Genomic DNA, 22022 nt, shown 5'->3' on the forward strand with positions numbered 1-22022 from the left:
TGTCAGTTACATAGCTGAAAAATGTCATTCATGTTTCTTGGGTTTCTTGCTCATATTTTTAATAGTTTTTTGTACAGCAAATAATACATAGCCGATTAACATTTAAACAAAGCTATCATGGATGTAACACAAATAGAGTGCTCAAATGAGGACCCCTTGTTATGCTGCCGCGCCTGCCTGTCGACCGATGCTAGACTGTTTAATATTCATGAATATAAACTTGCTGACGCCTTCACTCGTATCGTAGGAACAGCTGTAAGTATTTTACTTATCGTCCTAACTTTATGGTGCATTGACCCCGCCTGCGAAGCCGATGGTCCTGGGTTCGAATCCCGGTAAGGGCATTTATTTGTGTGATGAACACATGCAGATATTTTTTCCTGCGTTATGGGTATTTTGCAGTCTATAGTTCGTTTTTTTTAGCATTAGAAAGAACTTGCAAGAAGGTAAGCGATTTTGACATGTCTTTTAATTGAAAAACGCTTTTTAAAATCCAAAAACTATTACTTATGAAAGCAGAAGAATATAAATGATCGTATTAGATTCATAATTGTTACATATTGGCCGTAACTTATTTTTAAAATGTGTTTTTCAATTAAAAGACACATCAAGATTGTTTACCTTTTTTCTAATGCTAAAAAAAAACGAGGTATAGTGCATCTAAACATTCAAATATACAAACTTCCCCATTTATAACATCAGTAGGATTTAACGTGAATTTATTTTGTTACCTTTATCACAGAATAAATAATAGTACTTACTACCATATACGCCGTTTTATCGTCTAAATAGTGTTTAGTTTTAAGTTTATAAAATACATATGTATGTTAGTCTGTAAGGTATTTGTAATATGGGCCTTGTTGCCTGAATTAAATTTCTAAATAAAAAAATATGTCCATACGGAAAGGACACTTCCTATAAAACAGAAGTTTGACAGTGATTAACGGTCGATTTGTGCTGTCTTTTTCTAATATAATATGGCACTCAAAAGGACGTGAAGTGGTGTCAACCCTAATAATTGCTTGGAGCAATGCTGAGCCGAACGGAGCCGAGATGACTAAAGGGGAGTGTCTTTATTTTAGACGTTTCCGAAATTTTTTTACTCGCCTATTTTGAGTGTCCCACTGCTGGACAACAGTTTTATGCCACTGAACCGTAAACTGTTTTCAGGTTACCATGGATATGCCTCAACACCTGTGTGTATACTGCGGCACGCTGCTGCGGAAATGTGCATCTTTTCGAGACATGTGTCTACACACACAACAATGTCTTATCACGGAGCTCAATGCAAAGGTTTTACATGTTTTTATTTAACATAAGTTATAGTCGGGAAACTTATATATATTATATTATTAAAGTTTTCAAACATTTGACATTAAATAATATCGGATGCCGACACCATTCACAATGAAAAGTTTGATAAGGACAAAGTGCCTAAAATATGTATACACTTCATCATCTCAGCCATAAGACGTCCACTGCTGAACATAGGCCTCCCCCTTTTTTGGGGGGTGAATGCCATAATCGTCATGCTTGGCAGGCAGGTTGGCGATCGCAGTCAAGTACACCGAATTTGAGGGACGCTGCTGCCTGTCCACCGGTGGTCTTGGACGTGGTTTAAGGACATACCCGGGTCCTGAATGTATACACTTATTGCGTGTATATTAAGGTGGTGTATACATATTTTTGGCACTTTGCCCGTATTGACATTTTAGACTTGACTGTACTGAATGCTTTTTTGCTTATTTTCCAGCTGGACCCAGGGGATATTAGCAAAATAAACTCTACCCAGGTCCTTAACCTAACTATAACAGATGTGAAAACCGTTGAATGTATTGATATCCCCCTAGTAGACAACATTAAACAGGAACCAATATGCATCGTAGACATAGATAGTGTTATAAAGAAACCCGATACAAGAACAGAATTGGTAAATGAAAAAAATGTTCCTGCTAAACTTACATATATCAAAAATAGGGTTAGAAAAATAGAGAATACTTTCAAGAGAAAGAAAGACATAACAATTGATGATGATAATGATGATAAAGATGATGATATTATTACGGAAACTAAAATTAAAATGGAGTTTGATGATAAAAATAGTGATGAAATAAAAAAAGAGTTTGACATTGAAGATGATAATGATGATGACGTTAGTAACGTAAGGATTCTTAAAAAACCAATAAAAAAGCAAGGAAAAAATAAAAAGACTGTAGTTAAAAATCAATTAGAAATGAAAATTATAAAATCTAAAGATATTAAAGTGAGGGAAGTAAACAGGAAGAAAGTAAAAAGAAAGATGAGGAATCCGGAAAATAATTATATGCCCGAGTTTGATTTTGCCAAATTCGAGAGTACACATGCTGTGAAAATTGTGACACTGAGTAAAGTAAGTATATTTTGATACAAATTAGGTACTTGTTAGATGATATGAAAAAACCGGCCTAGTGCGAGTCGGACTCGCAAACGAAGGGTTCCGTACCATTATCTATAAAAAAACCGGGCAAGTGCGAGTCGGACTCGCGCACGAAGGGTTCCGTACCATAATGCAAAAAAAAAAACAAAAAAAAAGCAAAAAAAAACGGTCACCCATCCAAGTACTGACCACTCCCGACGTTGCTTAACTTTGGTTAAAAATCACGTTTGTTGTATTGTATGGGAGCCCCATTTAAATCTTTATTTTATTCTGTTTTTAGTATTTGTTGTTATAGCGGCAACAGAAATACATCATTTGTGAAAATTTCAACTGTCTAGCTATCACGGTTCGTGAGATACAGCCTGGTGACAGACAGACGGACAGACGGACGGACGGACGGACGGACAGACGGACAGCGAAGTCTTAGTAATAGGGTCCCGTTTTACCCTTTGGGTACGGAACCCTAAAAAAGATTGTACCCTATACTCTGTATCTTTGGGTATTTAAATAAAAGTAAACAAAAGCTACACTCAAATGGCTCCTTAAGCCAGTGGAGGGTAGATGAAAACATTACCACATAATAAATAATAGTACTAGGTACAGAAGACTCGCTCTCTAACTAAACGCGTCTGTTACTATCAGGACAGATATGGCCGCTAGGTGGCGACAGCGCCACGCGCGGCTTATGGCTAGCCACCAAAATTGGTGTGGAACGGATGTACTTTTAGCTACCAGTAGCAAAGCGACGAATTCGCGGAGTGAGCCACGCCTGATTGTAGTGATGTTGGTACTTGCAGGAAGAGCAACTGGAAGAGATCGCCGCCCGCAAGAAGTCGCAGAACTATTTGGAGTCGCGGTTTCGGTGCGAGACCTGCGGGAAGGGGTTTAACGCGGAGCCCGCGTTCAACAACCATCTAGCGAGGCACAGCCCGGTGAGTAGAATACCTGTAATCCGGGTCCGCACAGAACGAGCCGCCTCGCGAGGAAAATGCCGCACGAGGCAGCTCGGCTTGTGTAGACGTGCCTCGGCCGCATTGCCTCCAGCGAGGCATGTCTCCACCGACCGAGCTCTTTCGCGCGGCAATTTCCTCGTGAGGCGGCTCGTTCTGTGTGGATCCGCCTATTGTCTTACGTACGTACTACCTACCACATTGCACATCTCGTGGATATGCCATTTTTTTTTAATTAATGTGATTTAGATTTTCTCGTTTTAGTTGAGCCAGTTCGATAGTTAAAGAGTTCTCGTTTAATAAGCATATTATTGTTTAACGAAAGTCACTTTTATAATTTATAAATGATTCATTTTCGTTGCACAATTTAAATTTTTATTCTTAATTAAATCACTATTTCATCGCCTGCACTTACTTTTGACACACTGGCCACATACAATACCTCGTCGGTCTGTCTGCGTTACATTATAACGTAATAACACAATATTAACTCACATTTATAGACGGGTCTATCGCGAATTTATTTTATTACCTTTATTTACCGACGTTTCGACGCAGGTTTCACTGGTCGTGGTCGCGGCTAACTCAGTAAGACCTGTGCCGAAACCTCGTTAAAAAAGGTCATAAATAAATTCGCGATAGACCCGTCTATAAATGTGAGTTAATATGTGTTCAAAACGCGAAAGCTTTAAATATTATATTGTAATAACACTCATGAATTTTATAGTACGAGTATAAACTGGCCATAAGTTTAAATGTTAATTCTTTGCTTGTTTTAAACAGAGTGAGGGAGAGTTTGCTTGCGAGATCTGCGCAATACGCTACAAGAAGAAATACCGGTGGCAGGTGCATCAGGACGTGCACCGACTCAAGTTTGTGTGCAACGAGTGCAGCTACGTGTCCAGAGACAGGTTAGACTAGTCATAACAATACGATTCATAGACATCGTAATGTCAGATGTTTTTGAGGTGATTTATCGTGTTAAACTTACATAGGTGTCATAATTACAGGTGTATGGGTTTTCGCTTTTGTGAAGTAATTATAATGATTCACAATAACCAGCTAGCGCTTCGTAGAAGTAGTTAAACTGCCCACCGCATTTTCGCCCTCAATGTTTTGGTACAGTCAGCAGCAGAAGTTCAAAATTGCCTTATCACGCTCTTATTCTCTTAAGAATAAAGTCGCATCGTAGTCTATAAGTCTATAATTATCGGATTATTCTTGTGCATAGTCAATTTAGTTAGTATAAGTAAAAACAATATTTGTAAGCCAGTCATGGCAAAACAAGGATCGTACAAAAACAAAAATGTAACACCTATATATACGCTTGTTTGAAGCAAATAAACATTCATTCATTCATTCGCGTCAAGATCATTTTGAACACCTCGCCCGCTTAGCAACTTCTGCTGCTAACTGTAATAAATTGCAACCCTACTCCACCTCTTCAGAAGATGAATTTAGGGAAAAATGTACCGTGTATTATTTTCTAAAAAAAATCACTGTCTTGATCGATCCAGATCCAGCTCTCTGCCATCTGAGCCACCAAAACCTCATCCATAGCAAATATTACCACCATATCGGTCTAGGGGACCCTAGCGACATCTACCGTAAGAGCGTTACACTTAAACGACTACCGGAGTTTCAAGCATCGCATAAAATAATAACATCGTCGTTCGCAGTAATCAATTGCTCTGATAATTAGATTAAGATTAATGACGATTCATAAGAGCTTGTTCCTAGGCCTACATGAATAAAGTATATTAAAAAAAATAGCATTGTTTGCAGACGTTTCTGCTTGTTAAAAATTAAATTATTTATAATTATGTGCAGGGGCCAAGCAAAGAGACACTACGACATGCATGCGGGCAAAACGTACAAGTGCCAACACTGCGAGAAGAGTTTCAAGTGAGTCCGGTTTATTTATTGTGTATTGCTTTTGGACTGGGAGGAGATTCCGTTGCTGGATTTCTTCTCGCAAACTTTGATTGAACGTTTTAAATAAATAATACAAGTTTTAGTTATTTAAGATAGGAACATTACGTACTCCTTATTACAAAACGGCGATGAATTTTTTGTGTCCACTAGCGCAAAATATTACTTGAAGAACCACTCTCTTCGTTCGTGGCTGTACTCGTATTTTGAAACCGATTCCTTATATTTCGATAAAAATTGGAACCTTTATTTATTTAATAGAACCGTTTTTCCCCCGAAGGGTAAAAAACGGATATTTAGGTTCCTGCCGAAGCTTGAACCACATATGAGATTACACCCTTGTAACTCAGCCCTAATCTAGCGAATTCATCAACTAGTAGCGCCATCTAACGCACTACTCAAGTACTAATGTCGCCCGGTTGCCAGCGCGCGGCTGCTTGCTCTTCAGTACCATATAAGCCGGCAAGGCCCTTAGCGGTGGTTCAAGCTTCGGCAGGAACCTAAATATCCGTTTTTTACCCTTCGGGGGAAAAACGGTTCTATTTAGGTGTCCGTGCCTTCGCTTGAACCACATATGAGACGTGTTTAAACCTCTGCCGGCGCTGGCCCGGGCGTACTGTGACTAATAATATTAATATTTAAGCAAAAATCACATAATAGGAATATTGATATTTATTGAAATTAAATTTTACAGCATTACAGCTAACACCAATGCACTGTAAAATTAAGTACCTAAGTAATAATAGAGCGATTAATAAGCTAGCTATTGGATATGGCCCTGAAATTTATTCCATACTGATCTACTAAAGAATTGTTTGCGTCAAACCTGAACTATATTTTCCTTATTTGTAATTATCGATAGACAAGATAATTGTTAGCACTGATTGGCAACATAAGTTAAGCATTGTGACTGTACTTTTTATATAAAACTTAACTTTTTATATAAAACAAAACTGTGTGTCTATTAATTGTAACTGTCCCCAAAATGATTATTAAAGACATAAGTAGGTACTTGTAGGTTGTACAATTTTAAGTATAACCACTATCTGAAGTAGTAGTTCTGATGCATATAACGTGAACCTCATCAAGTGAGTTTTACAATAACTCCGTCCAGACTACCTCTGATGTTTTCCTTACAACAGCCCACTATAAAGGTTTTGATGTATGAAATAATGATACTAGGGTACATCGCCAATTACTAGCCACCCCCCAATTACTGGCCACTTAATTTGATTTCTATTTATAGGTGAACAAAGTTCATTTTAGTATATAAGGTACGAAAATCCAATTATTAGCCAGTTTTCAATTACTGGCCACCTATTCCAAAAATGAATTCTATTTACAGATAAATAAAACTCATTTTCAGTATAAGGAAAATGGCCAGTAACTGAAATTTATCCACAACCCACTCGTTCAATAACTGGCCGCCTCTTACAAAAATGAGTTCTATTCACCTATACACAGAATTCATTTTAGTATAGGTGGCCAGTAATTGAAAACTGGCTAATAATTGGCGATGTACCCTATGTATTTTACAAAAACAAAATACAACTTATATATATACTGCTTAACACAAATATAGCACTGCCGGCCCATCCAAAAACTGTTTAAAATTTGTAACTAAATGGAAGAGCTTAGGTTTTCTCTGATTTATATAGTATTTTCCAACAATTTAATGTAAATTGGTAAGTTGCATCATAGGTCAGATGTAATGAAATGTGTATTCTAATATGGAAGAATAACCAAATATTTGTATAGGCCCCCCATAGAGTACGGTATTGATATTATTTAGATACTAAATGCGTATCCAGATGAGTCAATTTTTCGCTAATCTGATTAAATTGTCCAATCGAATCAGGCCGTGCGGGCGCAAACGCCACTTTTTCTCGCCGAATTATTTTCGTTTCCTGATCAAATCGGTCGATTTAATCACTACGTCTGGAATGCACTTCATAGTTATTGACTAGGTATACCAGCTTTATTGGTACATAGCTCATTACATAAGGGCAACATATTCCGTAAATGTGTTAAAAATTATAAACGTAATGTGTTTATTTGTGGAAGCAATTGGAATTTATTTCGAATCGAGTACTCCTCTTCCTGAAAGAAGCGTCCGAAAGTGAAGAAGAAAATACAACACTTCATGATTGGATGTATGCGTTACTAACTAGTAACAACTCTCAACTACCTAGCAGTAGTTTCAACTGAGGCGATGATACATCCTTCCTTGCTGATTGGTTTTAGGTGAGGGTTGCTTTAAGAACAACCATAAATAAATACTACAAATACTAACAACCATAGTAAGCTATGAGTAGCTATGTATTTCTTACATGGGACCAATGGAACGGTATAGGCTCCTACCTATTTTAAGTGTAACTATACTGCCAAATTTACTACTCCCCACAGATAACTGACAACATGCCGTTTAGGCTGGTGCCGGGTCAAACAGGCTTATATGTATTATTTATATGCTTGTCTTGTCAGTCATGCAAGCGAATGTAACAAATGAAAAGAATCACTGACACGCAGGTGACAATCGTATGGAGGCGATGATTGTGAAAGTGATGCTGACAACTCCAGTTGTTGTGGATGACATCTCTCCATAATATTGTGCGTTGACTAAAGATACGACTACAAAGTAGAATATTTTAGAAGATTTTTAGTCTGTGAATCATTCCAATGCCTTCACCTATAATTTTTTAGGCTTGTAGTTTTAGGTTGTTTAATATTCACTTTTTCTGGTGGCGAGCTGATTCCCAAACCAAACTGAAGAATTTTATGGTTCGCGCGGTGGTAATGGATTGTACAATGCTTTATTGTTAGACTTAGCACACTTTGTAAGTTTTTAATGTTTTCGTATGTTACCTACATACGGTCTTGTAAATAAGAGTGTAAATACCTCGTGACTGACGATGGAATACTCTTTAAATAAGAGTAGAGGAGGACCAGTACCATCTTTATCATAAGGGCGCACGGGGCCCGTGTCCAGGGTCCCATCGCCTTGGGGACCCGAATGACAGACAAAAGCTGTATATTTGATTACCCATAGTAAATAGAGGATCATAGTAGAAATATGTTAGTTTAATTCGTTTTCTTTACTTTCATAAAGGGTCGCAAATTCTTATGTGCCCCAGGGCCCCAGCATATGTTAAGACGGCCCTGAGGTGGACACTTTAAATTGTAGTGCAACCTATTAAAACCAATTGCGAAACTTTCGTAACACCCAGACAAATTAAACCATTATTATTATTGTCAGAACGAGTAAGTTCTTGGCATATATCATTGCAGTAGCACAAACCACGGGTCAAGCTTCATGTGTCATCTAATCTCAAGTCATGCGCCAGCAACGGCACGCGCGGGCGTTGATGTGGCACATTTCCTGTCAAACTAACATGTGTGCATTCATTACCAAATATTAATTAGATTGTTTAATTTGCACTTTGAAGTCCCCAATCCGCATTAGGCCAGCGTAAGACTATAGCCTAAGCCCTCTCGCGAGTGAAAGGAGGCCTGTGCCCAGCTGTGGGACGTATATAGGCTGAATTATAAATTATTAAATTGTACTTTAAATTAGAAATTTTGCAATACAAGGACGTTGTATGTTGTTTATTGGCTATTGTGCAATTAAGTTGGGTATCAGTTGAATTTATAGACTGTTTTTATTATCTTGAGGGAACCCTAGGGCTAATTAGGCATCATGATGTCCACAAATAAACGATTATTTGATGATTTAAGCCTATATGTGACATATTATATTTGTCATTACTCATTACCTAGATGTAATGCTGATATATGTCTACTGACATCTCATAATTACTGTATTTAATGATGGAAGCATATAATCATGAATATATAAATATATGAATTGTAGTTGTCTTCACAACTAATGCTCTAATTCGATTAGCCGCGCATCTGCCCTATATAACCAAGACACGATGATTTTGTAGGGTACTACACCAGTACACCTAGCTAACAACTCTACTTGATTGAATTAACGATGATGTATAAAATTGCATACCCTACGAGACCTGTTTCAATGGTATGCTGTAAAACCTGGACTACTACCTTTCAGCTAAGCTTGTAGTACCCAGATCTGGCAATGACAGCAGGATAAGTGTTGATTTTCAGAGTATATTGCAGTCTCTATTTATCCGGCGACCAAATTTGTAGTTATGAGTCAATACAAGGATCATATTTCACTTAGATCTTGCGTGATTGTTTAATGATGATGAGCGTGCTAATAGTAGTATCATGCCTCTGATTCCGTGCACTGGCATTTATTTGGGAGTTGACTCCAAAGGATGTCCTATTTCGGGTATTCCTCTGAAAATATTACATATCTTCATTAAAAGGGTGCATTTTGCCTAAACCACCGTAACTTGTAATTCTTTTACAAAATCATGCGAGTACTTCTTTATCTACAAAGGAAACCTCTCATCTGGAAATCGAAAGAAGGGTATTTCTGACCCGTGTTGTTTCAGAATCAGGTATCTGCTATAAGTGACTGCCTATATTGATTGAATATTTTCTAAATATTACGCATACGTATGCTGTACGTTTACGTATGTTGTACGTTTGTATGTAGGTACCTATATTGGCTTGCCCCGCAATCCACATGGTTTCAAGGATTCAGAAGTGATTTCATTTAATCTAATGTCTTCTTGGAAAAAAAAAAAAATTAACAATCATCGTTTAGATGCAAAGCCGTGGACCGTGGCTGTTGGTTCGACGGTTTAGTTCCATTAGTCGGCTTCACTTCTAATTTAATTCGCGATTTTTCAATACACAGCATCAGTCTCCACTCTAACTGAACTACCGAAAAATCTTTTTATAAATTCGTTATTTATTTACATAGCTTGGAGGGGCGCTTCATCATACATAGGTATAACGTCTACCACTAAAGAAACTGATGTTTAACCTCCTAATGATCAATCATGGGTAACAATGCGGATTGCCGTACTAAATTAACATTCTACTAGTTGGTCCTTATTCTTTGAAAGGACGTCCTACAAATACCGTCTGTTCCGATAGTTATACCACTAGTACGAGTTCATGTTTGCGGTCAACGTTTTATGATGCATGATTGTTATACTAACGGCAGGTCGATTGACAACCCGCTGCTTAGATAATCTTCCAAAGTGGAGCTTATTACTTACAGCATTTGAACCTGATTTCACAAGTTTCTACCTGACTGATGTGAATGGAGCATTATAAATGCTTTTGTCAGTTCGATCTCTTGAACGGAATGTGATGGAAGGTAGAGTTGCTGTTTTCTAAGTGTTACCCTTAGTTCAGTAGTCCCTGCTTCACAGCTATTTAGTAGACGTTAAGTAAACGAAAGTAAGTATAGATAAATTCTAGACTAGCGCAAAGATTTTTCTTTGTGACAGGCCGCTATGTTGTAGCTAATGGTCAACATTTGGAGAGGATACAGGAGATGCCCAAAGTCACTATCCACCTGACTAGTAATTCATCATTCTAAAGAGGGATTAAGTGCGACGATTTTCCACTCATATCTTAAACTCTTTATTCTTTTCGGGTTTAGAGCTGCAGTAAAGGGATATCTTTTGTTGGCCTATGACAGAGCCGTAAATGAATTGGCATTATACGTGTATTGGTATTCCTATTCAGAAGAGAGAAAGATTTAATCTTCTTCCCTTCTTTAAAACTATTGTCGATTTTCTTGCCTCCCCCTCTCTCTTTTTCCAATTGGTTATACAGTTTAGGATCCTCAGAATGTATATTTTTGGTGTGTTTGGTATCCCCCGGCAACTGTTTCCCGGCGGGTTGAGACAGTTACCGTAACTGCATTTCGTTATCAATTTCGCGCCAAACCCGCTAATAGAAATTCTGCTGCTCGTCGTTCTAAAAGCTGACACACCATTCGGTCGGCTACAATGATGATGACGTCTACTAACTGGGTCGCACATTGGTTCATGACCATGCAGATCTTAAATACGAGTTCGATCGTGCAGACATCAAACAATAAAGTGACTAATAAGACGTCCGCTACTGTATTAATGGTAGGCCATGAGACAACGGTTTTTGTATAACAAGAGAACGTCATTTCAAAGTCATTTCAGATCAGAGGACGATGCGATATCGTCTCATAGAACGATGCATTAATGTCTCACGATACGACATATATGTCGTTTTATGGAACAACGCAACATCCTCTCAAGGGACGATACCACAGGATGGCGCAATGTGAAGACATTGCCTGTAAGAAGAAGTCGTCTGTAAGAAGTTACAGGATGACGTAACTTAACGCGACGTTGTCGTCTCACAGAATGACGTAACGTCTTATCGTTTTACACGCAATGACGCTTGTGATCCTACGGGACGAAGTCATGTACCATTTACACCCGTAGTCTTTTTATGACGATATAGCTATAGGAGCTCATTTAGTCTCATCGCTGGGCCACGGGCACCAAGCGGAATGTTACAAGGTCTTCAAACGAGACGACGCTCTTTATCTTACAAGACGCTGCCATGTCGTCTGCGGAACGACGCTTGTCGTCTCACGGGACGACGCTTGTCGTCTCACGGGACGACGCTTGTCGTCTCACGGGACGACACTTGTCGTCTCACGGGACGACGCCATGTCGCCTCACGGGACGACACTTGTCGTCTAACGGGACGACGCTTGTCGTCTCACGGGACGACGCTTGTCGTCTCACGGGACGACGCCCTGTCGTCTCACGGGACGACGCTTGTCGTCTCACGGGACGACGCTTGTCGTCTCACGGGACGACGCTTGTCGTCTCACGGGACGACGCCATGTCGCCTCACGGGACGACACTTGTCGTCTCACGGGACGACGCTTGTCGTCTCACGGGACGACGCTTGTCGTCTCACGGGACGACGCTTGTCGTCTCACGGGACGACGCCATGTCGTCTCACGGGACGACGCATGTCGTCACAAGGACGACGCCATGAGGCGTAAGTTCCCGTACTTTTTATGACGGTGCCTGTAGGAAGGTCACTGCGTCTCGTCGCTGGGCCATGGGCACCGAGCGGAATGTGAAATTCATTCACACGGGACGACGCATGTCGTCACAAGGACGACGCCATGAGGCGTAAGTTTCCGTACTTTTTATGACGGTGCCTGTAGGAAGGTCACTGCGTCTCGTCGCTGGGCCATGGGCACCGAGCGGAATGTGAAATTTCTCGATCTTCTAAACATGCTTTGTACACGTGCTGCTCGGCTGAGTTACAAAAGCGTACTGAAGAGCAAGCAGCCGCGCGCTGGCAACCGGGCGACATTAGTACTTGAGTAGTGCGTTAGATGGCGCTACTAGTTGATGAATTCGCTAGATTAGGGCTGAGTTACAAGGGTGTAATCTCATATGTGGTTCAAGCGAAGGCACGGACACCTAAATTATCATTGCTTACATATATATAATCTGTATCTTTAGGTATTTAAAGATGTTAACTTTACATGATCAAATAATGTAGGTTAAAGTGAGGTCGTTCAGTGACAGATCCAGGTGGTTTTGTATTTGGTTGCTTAACCAATAAATGTTATAACTACCCGAAACTGTACTCTAAAGATACAGAGTATACATGTCAGGTCTTCCAGTAACAATTGTTTCAATACATGCTAAATCTAAATCTATTGAATTGATCGCTTTTAACGATAAGCCCACCTTTTATCTGCCTTTCTTTTTTAATCATATGTATCTTTTTGAAATTGTTTCCTTTTTGAGATTTGTAATAAAGTGCACTTTATCTATTTATTTGAAATCCGGTCTGGCCTAGTGGGTAGTGACCCTGCCTGCGAAGCCGATGGTCCTGGGTTCGAATCCCAGTAAGGGCATTAATTTGTATGATGATACAGATATTTGTTCCTGAGTCATGGGTGTTTTCTATATATTCAAGTATTTGTATATTATATATATCGTTGTCTGAGTACCCACAACACAAGCCTTCTTGAGCTTACTGTGGGACTTAGTCAATCTGTGTAAGAATGTCCTATAATATTTATTTATTTATTTATCTATCTATTTCCATTTTATTTAAGATCCAGGAATTAGGATACTAACCTAATATTAAGCTTTGAGAATATATAAGTCAGTGGTTTTTTGTTTCAGTGTTGTTAAAGTAAATGTTTTTTTTTTTCAACAGTAAGATGACGTCATACTTGACGCACATACGCGTCGTACATCCAGCGCAGTGCGCCGCATGCGACGTGTGCGGCGAAACGTTTGTGGGCGAGAACGGACTGAGGATGCACAAGAACCGAGCTCATTCCGAGGTATGTAGTGTGAGCGGGACGGCTGTATGTCTCCGTCTCGTTCAATAGTAGTTTCCTCTAAGTAAGATATGGCACAGTACAGTCTAAATAATAGTACTAGGTACAGAAGACTCACTCTCTAACAAAACGCGTCTGTTACGATCAGCACAGATATGGCCGCTAGGTAGCCACAGCGCCACGCGCGGCTTATGACAAACCCCAAAATTGGGGTGGAACGGATGTACTTTTAGCTACCTGTAGCAAAGCGACGAAATCGCGGAGTGAGCCACGCCTGGCACAGTCAACTGTATAAATAAGGGTGTAGACAACTTACTCAAATATCCAATAGTTCTTAATTCACTGACATAAGAGTTAGGATTACTGTCCACGGAAGCGTAGCTGCATAGACGCGTATTCGTCATTGTACGCTTGGTGTACGCTTGCTTGCAGCCTACATACAAAACCGCACAACTCTGTCCACGGAGCGACAACGTCGCGTCAGCGACGCTGCATGCAAGCTTCATGCCGCCGGGCGTACTGCGTGTTATACGCCGGGCTGCATCGCACGGACAGCACGTTGAGTATTTGTGAGAACAAATGGCGGGAACGGCTGCAAAGTTTGTGCAAATAGTGGAAATGTCCTTTTACTCATTCTATAAAATGAATGAAATACGTTGTCATTTGCTGATAGTTCTCTTGCAGCTACGAACAGTCTAAAATGTATGTTTTTTTCTACATATGGATGTATCCAATATAAACGGCGTCGTCGCCGACTTCAAAGATAATAATAGGCCAAAATAAATTCTTCATCACTGGACGACATCATCACGAATGAAAGAAAATGCAGGCTACGATACGCTTACGCTACGCTTCGTGGACAACGTCAGTACGCCGGGCTGCATGAATGCTGCACGGCGATGCGTGCAGCGTCTATGCAGCTACGCCTCGTGGACAGTAGGCCTTATGGTACATATTTTTGAGATGATTACCATATTTTTATAGTTGTGTATACGTGTATATTTATAACTTTATAGTGCACAATAAAAAATATTTACTTGTTGTATTTTTAGAAATCGCAACAGTTCAAGTGTACCACTTGTTCAGCGAACTTCCATAGTTTAGAAGCTCTGAACAGACACACAGACACGGCCGGCGAGCACGGAGACCTGCGGCCGTGCGAGCAGTGCGGCGAGAACTGTGCGAGCGAGCAGGCGCTACAGGAACATGTTAAAGAGACGCATCCGAAGAAAACGTATCGGTGTGAGGAGGTTAGTAGGTATACCTATTTTACAAGTTAAATAATAGTACATTACTACAGAGGCCGGGACGAAAGGGGTTGCCGGCCGAAGACATATAGACCCCATTTCCCGCCGAGGTATGTATAGTGCTTTTCTCAAACATGCAATGAAATAAATAAAATAAAAAATCCACGAAACCCAAGTTTTATTTATAGAAAAAACTAAAAGTAAACTACACCCAAAATATAACCAACACGTACCTATATCATTATCACGCGTATGTTTTACACGAGTCGTGTATTTTTACTACCCGTATATTTTCATGTATCTTTGATTTTTTCGCCTTGTATCCGTCTGACTGTCGTTTTTGTCACATAAGTTTACATAACCTTTCATGTTGATATCATGTTTCACATACATCGTTGCTTTATGCATGGAGTAAATAAGTATAATTTCCACAGTGTTGACGAATTTGTAGTTACATTCATTTAAAATATGCCACAAAACAGTTTCTAATAAACTGTAAGCCATTTTTCTTAGTTTCTCAAATAATAAAATTGCCATAAGCAACCATATACATACTTCGTCTTTGACTTGGCGGCAGAGGCAGCAAGTTATTTAAAATCAATTCTGCTTACGCTGCCAATTCCAACACCTACGATTACAATTAATTTCATTATTTCGTCGGAACTCATATTAAAGTAAAAAAATCAACAACGCACCATAAATCCAATAAAACAGAATGAAATTTTTCAACTTTACCTCCATAACAATTTTAAAAAAAATACTACGCGTGTTTGAGTAGACTATTTTACCGCTAACGTTTAGATGAAATATTTTAAATGTTTTTATTGGTGTAGTTAAATTTATAATTTAAAATTATAAAATTTGGTTAATAATGTATTATTTAATAAGTTCATGTTGATTTTATACAAATAAAACTGCAAATTATAGCAAACATTGTTTTTTGTTTTTTTTTTTAGGCGTAGTGGCAGTGTCATTACGAACCATAAAGCCAATACTGCCTCTAGTTTTTTTTTAATGGATGAATATATGCCCCGATGCTGTGTCACAAATATCTGTGAAATGAAAATTAAAAAAGAGGACTTTGCCGGCCTAGGCCTGCAAGATTTGTATGAAATTCCATTAAATACCTTTAGTCCTAGCTGCACCTGAAACGTCATACTTCGCAGCCTGTAAGGAACATAACATCAATATTTCATTGCATGTTTGAGAAAAAGCATTTAACTTGTCCGGCTAATTATGTATGTAGGTATGTATGATTTTACCAATATGCTCGGAAATGTTCACCTTATTGTAGCAAAAACAGCACTGGGAGATTTTCTTTGTGATCAAACTCAAGTTAAAATATGTAATTCAAAGCATTTATTGTCCTGTTTTAGCGAAGTTCATTACTATACAGAAATGTTTTTTTTTTCATCCACGAATTGCCCTTTCCCGGCCACTGCAATAATGTACTATACGTAGTTAGTTAAGTGTGGGTCAAATCGTGGAAACAAAATTTGACCCACTTACCGATTTCTCATTGAGCTGAAATTTTGCATACATATGTAAATCGGATGATAATGCAATAATATAATGACGTGGATCTGATCTGATGATGGAGACAGGAGGTGGCCATCTCTGGCCATTCTGGCCATGAAACAACGCAAACTAATTGTGTTTGGGGTTGTTAGAATTTTCTCGATGAGTATTAGTTACCTGTGTATCCTGTGTACCGTACTTATGGCAAAAAGGAAATTTTTGCCATAAACCTACTAATTATTATTTTATAGAGATTTGTTTCCCTAAAATTTTGGTTTGGCACCGACTTCAAAAACTAAGTTTTATAGGCTTTGAAATGTCAATTTAGTTTTCGTGAAAGTCCAATTTTTTTAGGGTTCCGTACCCAAAGTGTAAAAACGGGACCCTATTACTAAGACTCCGCTGTCCGTCAGTCCGTCTGTCGCCAGGCTGTATCTCACAAACCGTGATAGCTAGTTAGACAGTTGAAATTTTCACAGATGATGTATTTCTGTCGCCGCTGTAACAACAAATACTAAAAACAAAATTAAATATTTTAGTGGGGTTCCCATGATTTTTTTGCGTAATGGTACGGAACCCATCGTGCGCGAGTCCGAATCGCACTTGTTTTTTAATCTCCGCAGTGCGACATGGCATTCCCCGACGCGACGGCCCTGTCGGTGCACACAAAACGCAAGCACCTCAACCAGCGTCCGTCCACGGCGGCCGACCGCCTCTACAACCGGAAGGTCGCTGCGCGCCGCCGCGCCGCGCTGCGCGGCGCTCCGCCCAAGGGGCAAGTGGTGTGCGAGCAGTGCGGACAGATCATGCCGGTATATATTTGCTTATTTATTTAAAGTTTATTGCACGAAATTTACAAATGGCAGACTTAATGCCAAATGGCATTGTCTACCAGTCAACCATAGGGCCAAACAGAGATTGGAAAAATATATGAAGAGTGAAAAAATATATGTTTGATTAATTAATAAGAAAAGCAAACTATAGGTAGTTTTATTGTAAAGTATATTATATAAATAAATAAAAATATATTAACTGTACTACATATAAAATGGACTATGGAAATGGATGGTATGGTGGGACTGGGCGGGACACGTATGCCGTATGCCGGATGACTTGTGGGCAAAAACAGCAACCAATTGGGTCCCACATCAAACCCGGGGTCGCGGCAAACCTCGACGGCGTTGGCGAGATGACCTTGACGCCTTTAATAGGAACTGGTGGGAGACGGGTCAAAACCGGGATACGTGGAAAGGGAGGAGGGAGGCCTTTGCCCAGCAGTGGGACACTCTAGGCTCATATCAATAAATAAATAAATAAACATATAAAATAATATTGATTCGTATTTAAGTATTTACCAATATCTATCTGTTATATACCTTTATCTACACACATGTCATTAGTGCTCTATAATGCGTTCAGAAACCGTAGGAAATGACAAGCTTTATTACAACCAATTTTACTATGAGAACTTTCTTATCTGTGGCAGTAGGAAAATTTGTACTTTAATGTACATAACGTTATAGATTTTTGTAGGTTATGAGTTTAAATTTGGAACAGCAGTCCAAACTCAAGTAGGTCTCTATTCTAGTATCCATAGATATTAAAACAGTTATCGATACGAAACGTCAATTTAGTATGTTTTTTAAATATAAACCGCACGATATTTGATCTCGAGTGACATGAGAATAGGGACTTCATTCTTTTGTTTAGAAATTAAAAAAAACTACGGATGTGTGGCATGCGTGAAAAAAGTTTTCATTCACCGCCATTTGACGTACAGTTTATCTTTTACTTAGTTTTAAGTATGTGTTTAGATAAAGTAGTGTATGTAACTGTACATAATTAGGCATTAAAACACTCGTGTGATCCTTTTAAGAAACTCACTAACGTTCGTTTCTTAAACCCACACTCGTATTTTAATGCCTCTCATTATGTAGCAGTCACATAAACTACTAATATCGTCGTCTAGTACGCACAATACAAGATTTATTGAGCTTATTACGGGACTAGGTAGATTTGTGTAAGATTGTTCTATAATGTTTCTTTACAGTACCTCTAGTGCTACATTACGACACCAGGTGCTATAATAAGCACATTACGTTACTACGTCGTAAATTTAAACGGCCATAATGTACTGTAAAACGTTGTACGATACGCCTGCGAATAGGTGATTCGCAACTACTGTCGATTTATTACGTCATTTCAAATTTGGTGGAAGGGGGGGGGGTGTCTGGACATCGGATGATGGTAGCATGACGTAGGAGGAAATGGGGTCATTCGAAGCATGATTTTTGGATGATTATAGGGGGGAGAGGTAAAAAATCGTCAAAAATAGATAACGTAATTTATGGACAGCCCCTAACTATTATTCATTAATATAATAATCCAACAGAACGCTACCCTGCTGCGGTATCACCAACGTCGACATGATGGCGTGAAGCCGTTCGCCTGCACGCAGTGCCCGAAGACTTTCTACTACAAAACGTCGTTAGATGTAAGTATGTACTACACATTTCGCAGGTGTAGGATTTCTCACCCGTGTTCAAGGAGTTGTAGTCTGAACTTTTGTAGGAACATAGTGGTACTGGTACAGTTTGTTAGAAAAATTTTTGTTTAATGTTCTACTAACCTATTTATTGTTAGTAGATGGTTTATTATGGAAATGCCGTATGTTGTTTAATGTTCTGCTAATCTTTTTTTTTGTTAGTAGATGGTTTATTATGGAAATGCCGTATAAATACAGCAAAACCGCATGTGGATTAAATTATCCAAATAAAATACCATAAAGTGAGGATTGTTAGAGTTAAAGTAATAAATAACAAAAAGGTTGATACAGCAAATAGCGAAATTTTGTAGCGTTTTATAATATGACGATAGATTTTTTATGGCAACAATGTCATTTGTGTATCACATTGGAACTGTCCAATATCAGTAAAACATCCTGTGGACTGCCACTAATCAATTTTAATCAATTTTAATGCCACAAGTCTTTTCAAACTTCAACTTTTAAAAAGTTACGCATTATGTACAGCGCCATCTATACATATAAGTTGTCAAATTCGATGCACAAATTTGTGTTAGACTTTACACACTCATGCGCTAATACAATGAATGATTTTTAGGTACATATACTGACACACACAGGAGAGAGACCGTTCCAGTGTCCGGAGTGTCCGCTCGCCTTCGTACTGAAGGGGCACCTCAAGCGTCACCATAAGACTGTAAGTACCGCTTTATGTGTGTGTGTGTGTGTGTGTGTGTGTGTGTGTGTGTGTGTGTGTGTGTGTGTTTGTGTGTACATGTAGTAACACACACAGGAGAGACCGTTCCAGTGTCCGGAGTGTCCGCTCGCCTTCGTACTGAAGGGGCACCTCAAGCGGCACCATAAGACTGTAAGTACCGCCTTATGTGTGTGTGTGTGTGTGTTTGTACATGTAGTGACAAACACAGGAGAGACCATTGCAGAGTCTGGAGTGTCCGCTCGCCTCGTACTGAAGGATCATTTCAAGCGGCACCATAAGACTGTAAGTACCGCCTTAAGTGTGTGTGGGTGTGTGTGAGTGCGTGTGTTCATGTAGTGACACACACACAGGAGAGAGACCATTTCAGTGTCCGGAACGGCCGCTTGCCTTCGTACTGAAGGGGCACCTCAAGCGACACCATAAGACTGTAAGTACCGCCTAAAGTGTGTGTGTGTGTGTTTTGTCCGGAATGTCCGATCACCTTCGTACCGAGTTTAGGCTCATTAGAAAGGTCTTGAAAAGTACTTGATAGATATCCATATGAGACACATCAGTCAGTAATAAAAGTGAGTGTCACAAAAAAATTTCATCATCATCATATCAGCCACAGGACGTCCACTGCTGGACATAGGCCTCCCCCAAAGAGTGCCACAATGACCGGTCTTGCGCCACCCGCATCCAGAGCCGCATCCAAAAAAATTAACAGTAACATAATATATTTCATTTTTAACAAGCAAAAACGTCTGCAAACGATGCTATTAAGCATAGAATCCAGAGCTCCAGAGGCCGTGAGTTCAAGTCTCACCCAAGACAGTAATTTTTCCACTTTTAAATTGATTCTAAACTTATTACTTATTTAATACTATTAATATATAAAGGGGGAAATTTATAATATAAAGGCCTATGTTCAGCAGTGGACCTCTTATGGCTGAGATGATGATGATGATGAATGCTATTCGGCTTTTATTTTTAGGCGCACCAAGGCATCCGCGACAACATCCCGTGCTCCATCTGTGGTCGAGTGTTCTCCACCAAGTCCGCGCTCACCACGCACGTCAACTCCGTGCACCACGGCCAGCCGTGGCCCAAGAGGGACCGGAGCAAGCGGAAATCTAAACCTAACGCTTAATACATTGTTTGAAACTGATTAATTTGTGGTTTATTTCTAGAGATGCACCGGATATTCGGTTACTAAGTATCCGGTATTCGGCCTATCCGGCCATTATTTTAACTTCCGGCCGGATACCGGATAGTAACATTACTTATTTCGGAGTAGACAAAATTGGAATAAGAAACAGTCACGGTCATAATCGTACTCGTTTATTATTTTAAAACTATTTCAACATCCCACTGACTTGCACGCGCACTCATTTCGAACCTAGAAATGAGTCCGCGCTCACCACGCACGTAACTCCGTGCACCACGGTCAGCCGTGGCCCAAGAGGAACCGGAGCAAGCGGAAATCTAAACCTAACGCTTAATAAATCAATTATTGTTGGTCAAGCAGATCTTGTCAGTAGAAAGAGGCGCCAAATTTGAAAAATATAGGCGCTAAGGGATATCGTCTCAAAGAAAATTTAACAAACATTTTTTTTCTAATGACAAGATTTGCTTGACCATCTATACAAACATTATTAAATTGTAGTTTTATTTTTCTACCAACTCCGCGTTGAGCACGCATGTCAACTCCGTGCACCACGGCCAGCCGTGGCCCAAGAGGGACCGGAGCAAGCGGAAATCTAAACCTAACGCTTAATAAATCAATTGAAAACAATATTATATTGTAGTTTTTTTAGAGCACCGCACAAAACTGTTCGCGATGCTCTTATGGGATCACTTCGGTCTTGCAAATCGGTTAAGTGCGTTTTTTTCAACCAAGTCCGCGTTGAGCACGCTTGTCAATTCGGTGCACCACGGGCAGCCGTGGCCCAAGAGGGACCGCAGCAAGCGGAAATCTAAGACCAACACTTAACCTTTTCGACGCCGTGTCAGACACAAAAGCAGTCACTCAGACGCCATGTCACCGAAGTCACAGAATAAATAATAGTACTAGGTACAGAAGACTCACTCTCTAACAAAACGCGTCTGTCACGATCAGCACAGATATGGCCGCTAGGTGGCGACAGCGCCACGCGCGGCTTATGCCCAAAATTGGGGTCGAACGGATGCATTTTTAGCTACCTGTAGCAAAGCGACGGAATCGCGGAGTGAGTCACGCCTGCCAAAGTGTCAAAACTGAAATTGAACTTTATGCATATGCACGCAGGTCTATGTTGCTCTGTGGTCTGTAAAATCTGTGTAATCCGTCTTTCGCGTTGGACTATACAGGGTGTTTGGTACAGTCAACAACAGAGCTATGAATACAGGCAAAGTGTCAAAAATATGTATACAGTACGTTATTGCCTGTACATTAAGGTCGTGTATACATATTTTTGCCACTTTGCCTGTATTCATAGCTCTGTT

At 39.7% G+C, this 22022-nt stretch overlaps 1 protein-coding gene across 1 annotated transcript; it reads left to right on the top strand.

Moving 5' to 3' along the window:
- The first annotated feature begins 31 nt into the window (after window positions 1–31).
- Window positions 32–20688, top strand: LOC134677280 (zinc finger protein 35-like). The gene is made up of 12 exons (XM_063535713.1): window positions 32–255; window positions 1171–1293; window positions 1754–2389; window positions 3214–3348; window positions 4150–4277; window positions 5197–5271; window positions 13426–13555; window positions 14605–14802; window positions 16941–17129; window positions 18710–18811; window positions 19440–19538; window positions 20533–20688. Exons 1-12 carry the CDS (start codon window positions 118–120, stop codon window positions 20686–20688), a joined length of 2109 nt encoding a protein of 702 aa, XP_063391783.1. The 5' UTR covers window positions 32–117.
- The last annotated feature ends 1334 nt before the right edge of the window (window positions 20689–22022 follow it).

This window comes from Cydia fagiglandana, chromosome 26 (assembly GCF_963556715.1).
Source record: "Cydia fagiglandana chromosome 26, ilCydFagi1.1, whole genome shotgun sequence".
Classification (NCBI taxonomy): domain Eukaryota; kingdom Metazoa; phylum Arthropoda; class Insecta; order Lepidoptera; family Tortricidae; genus Cydia; species Cydia fagiglandana.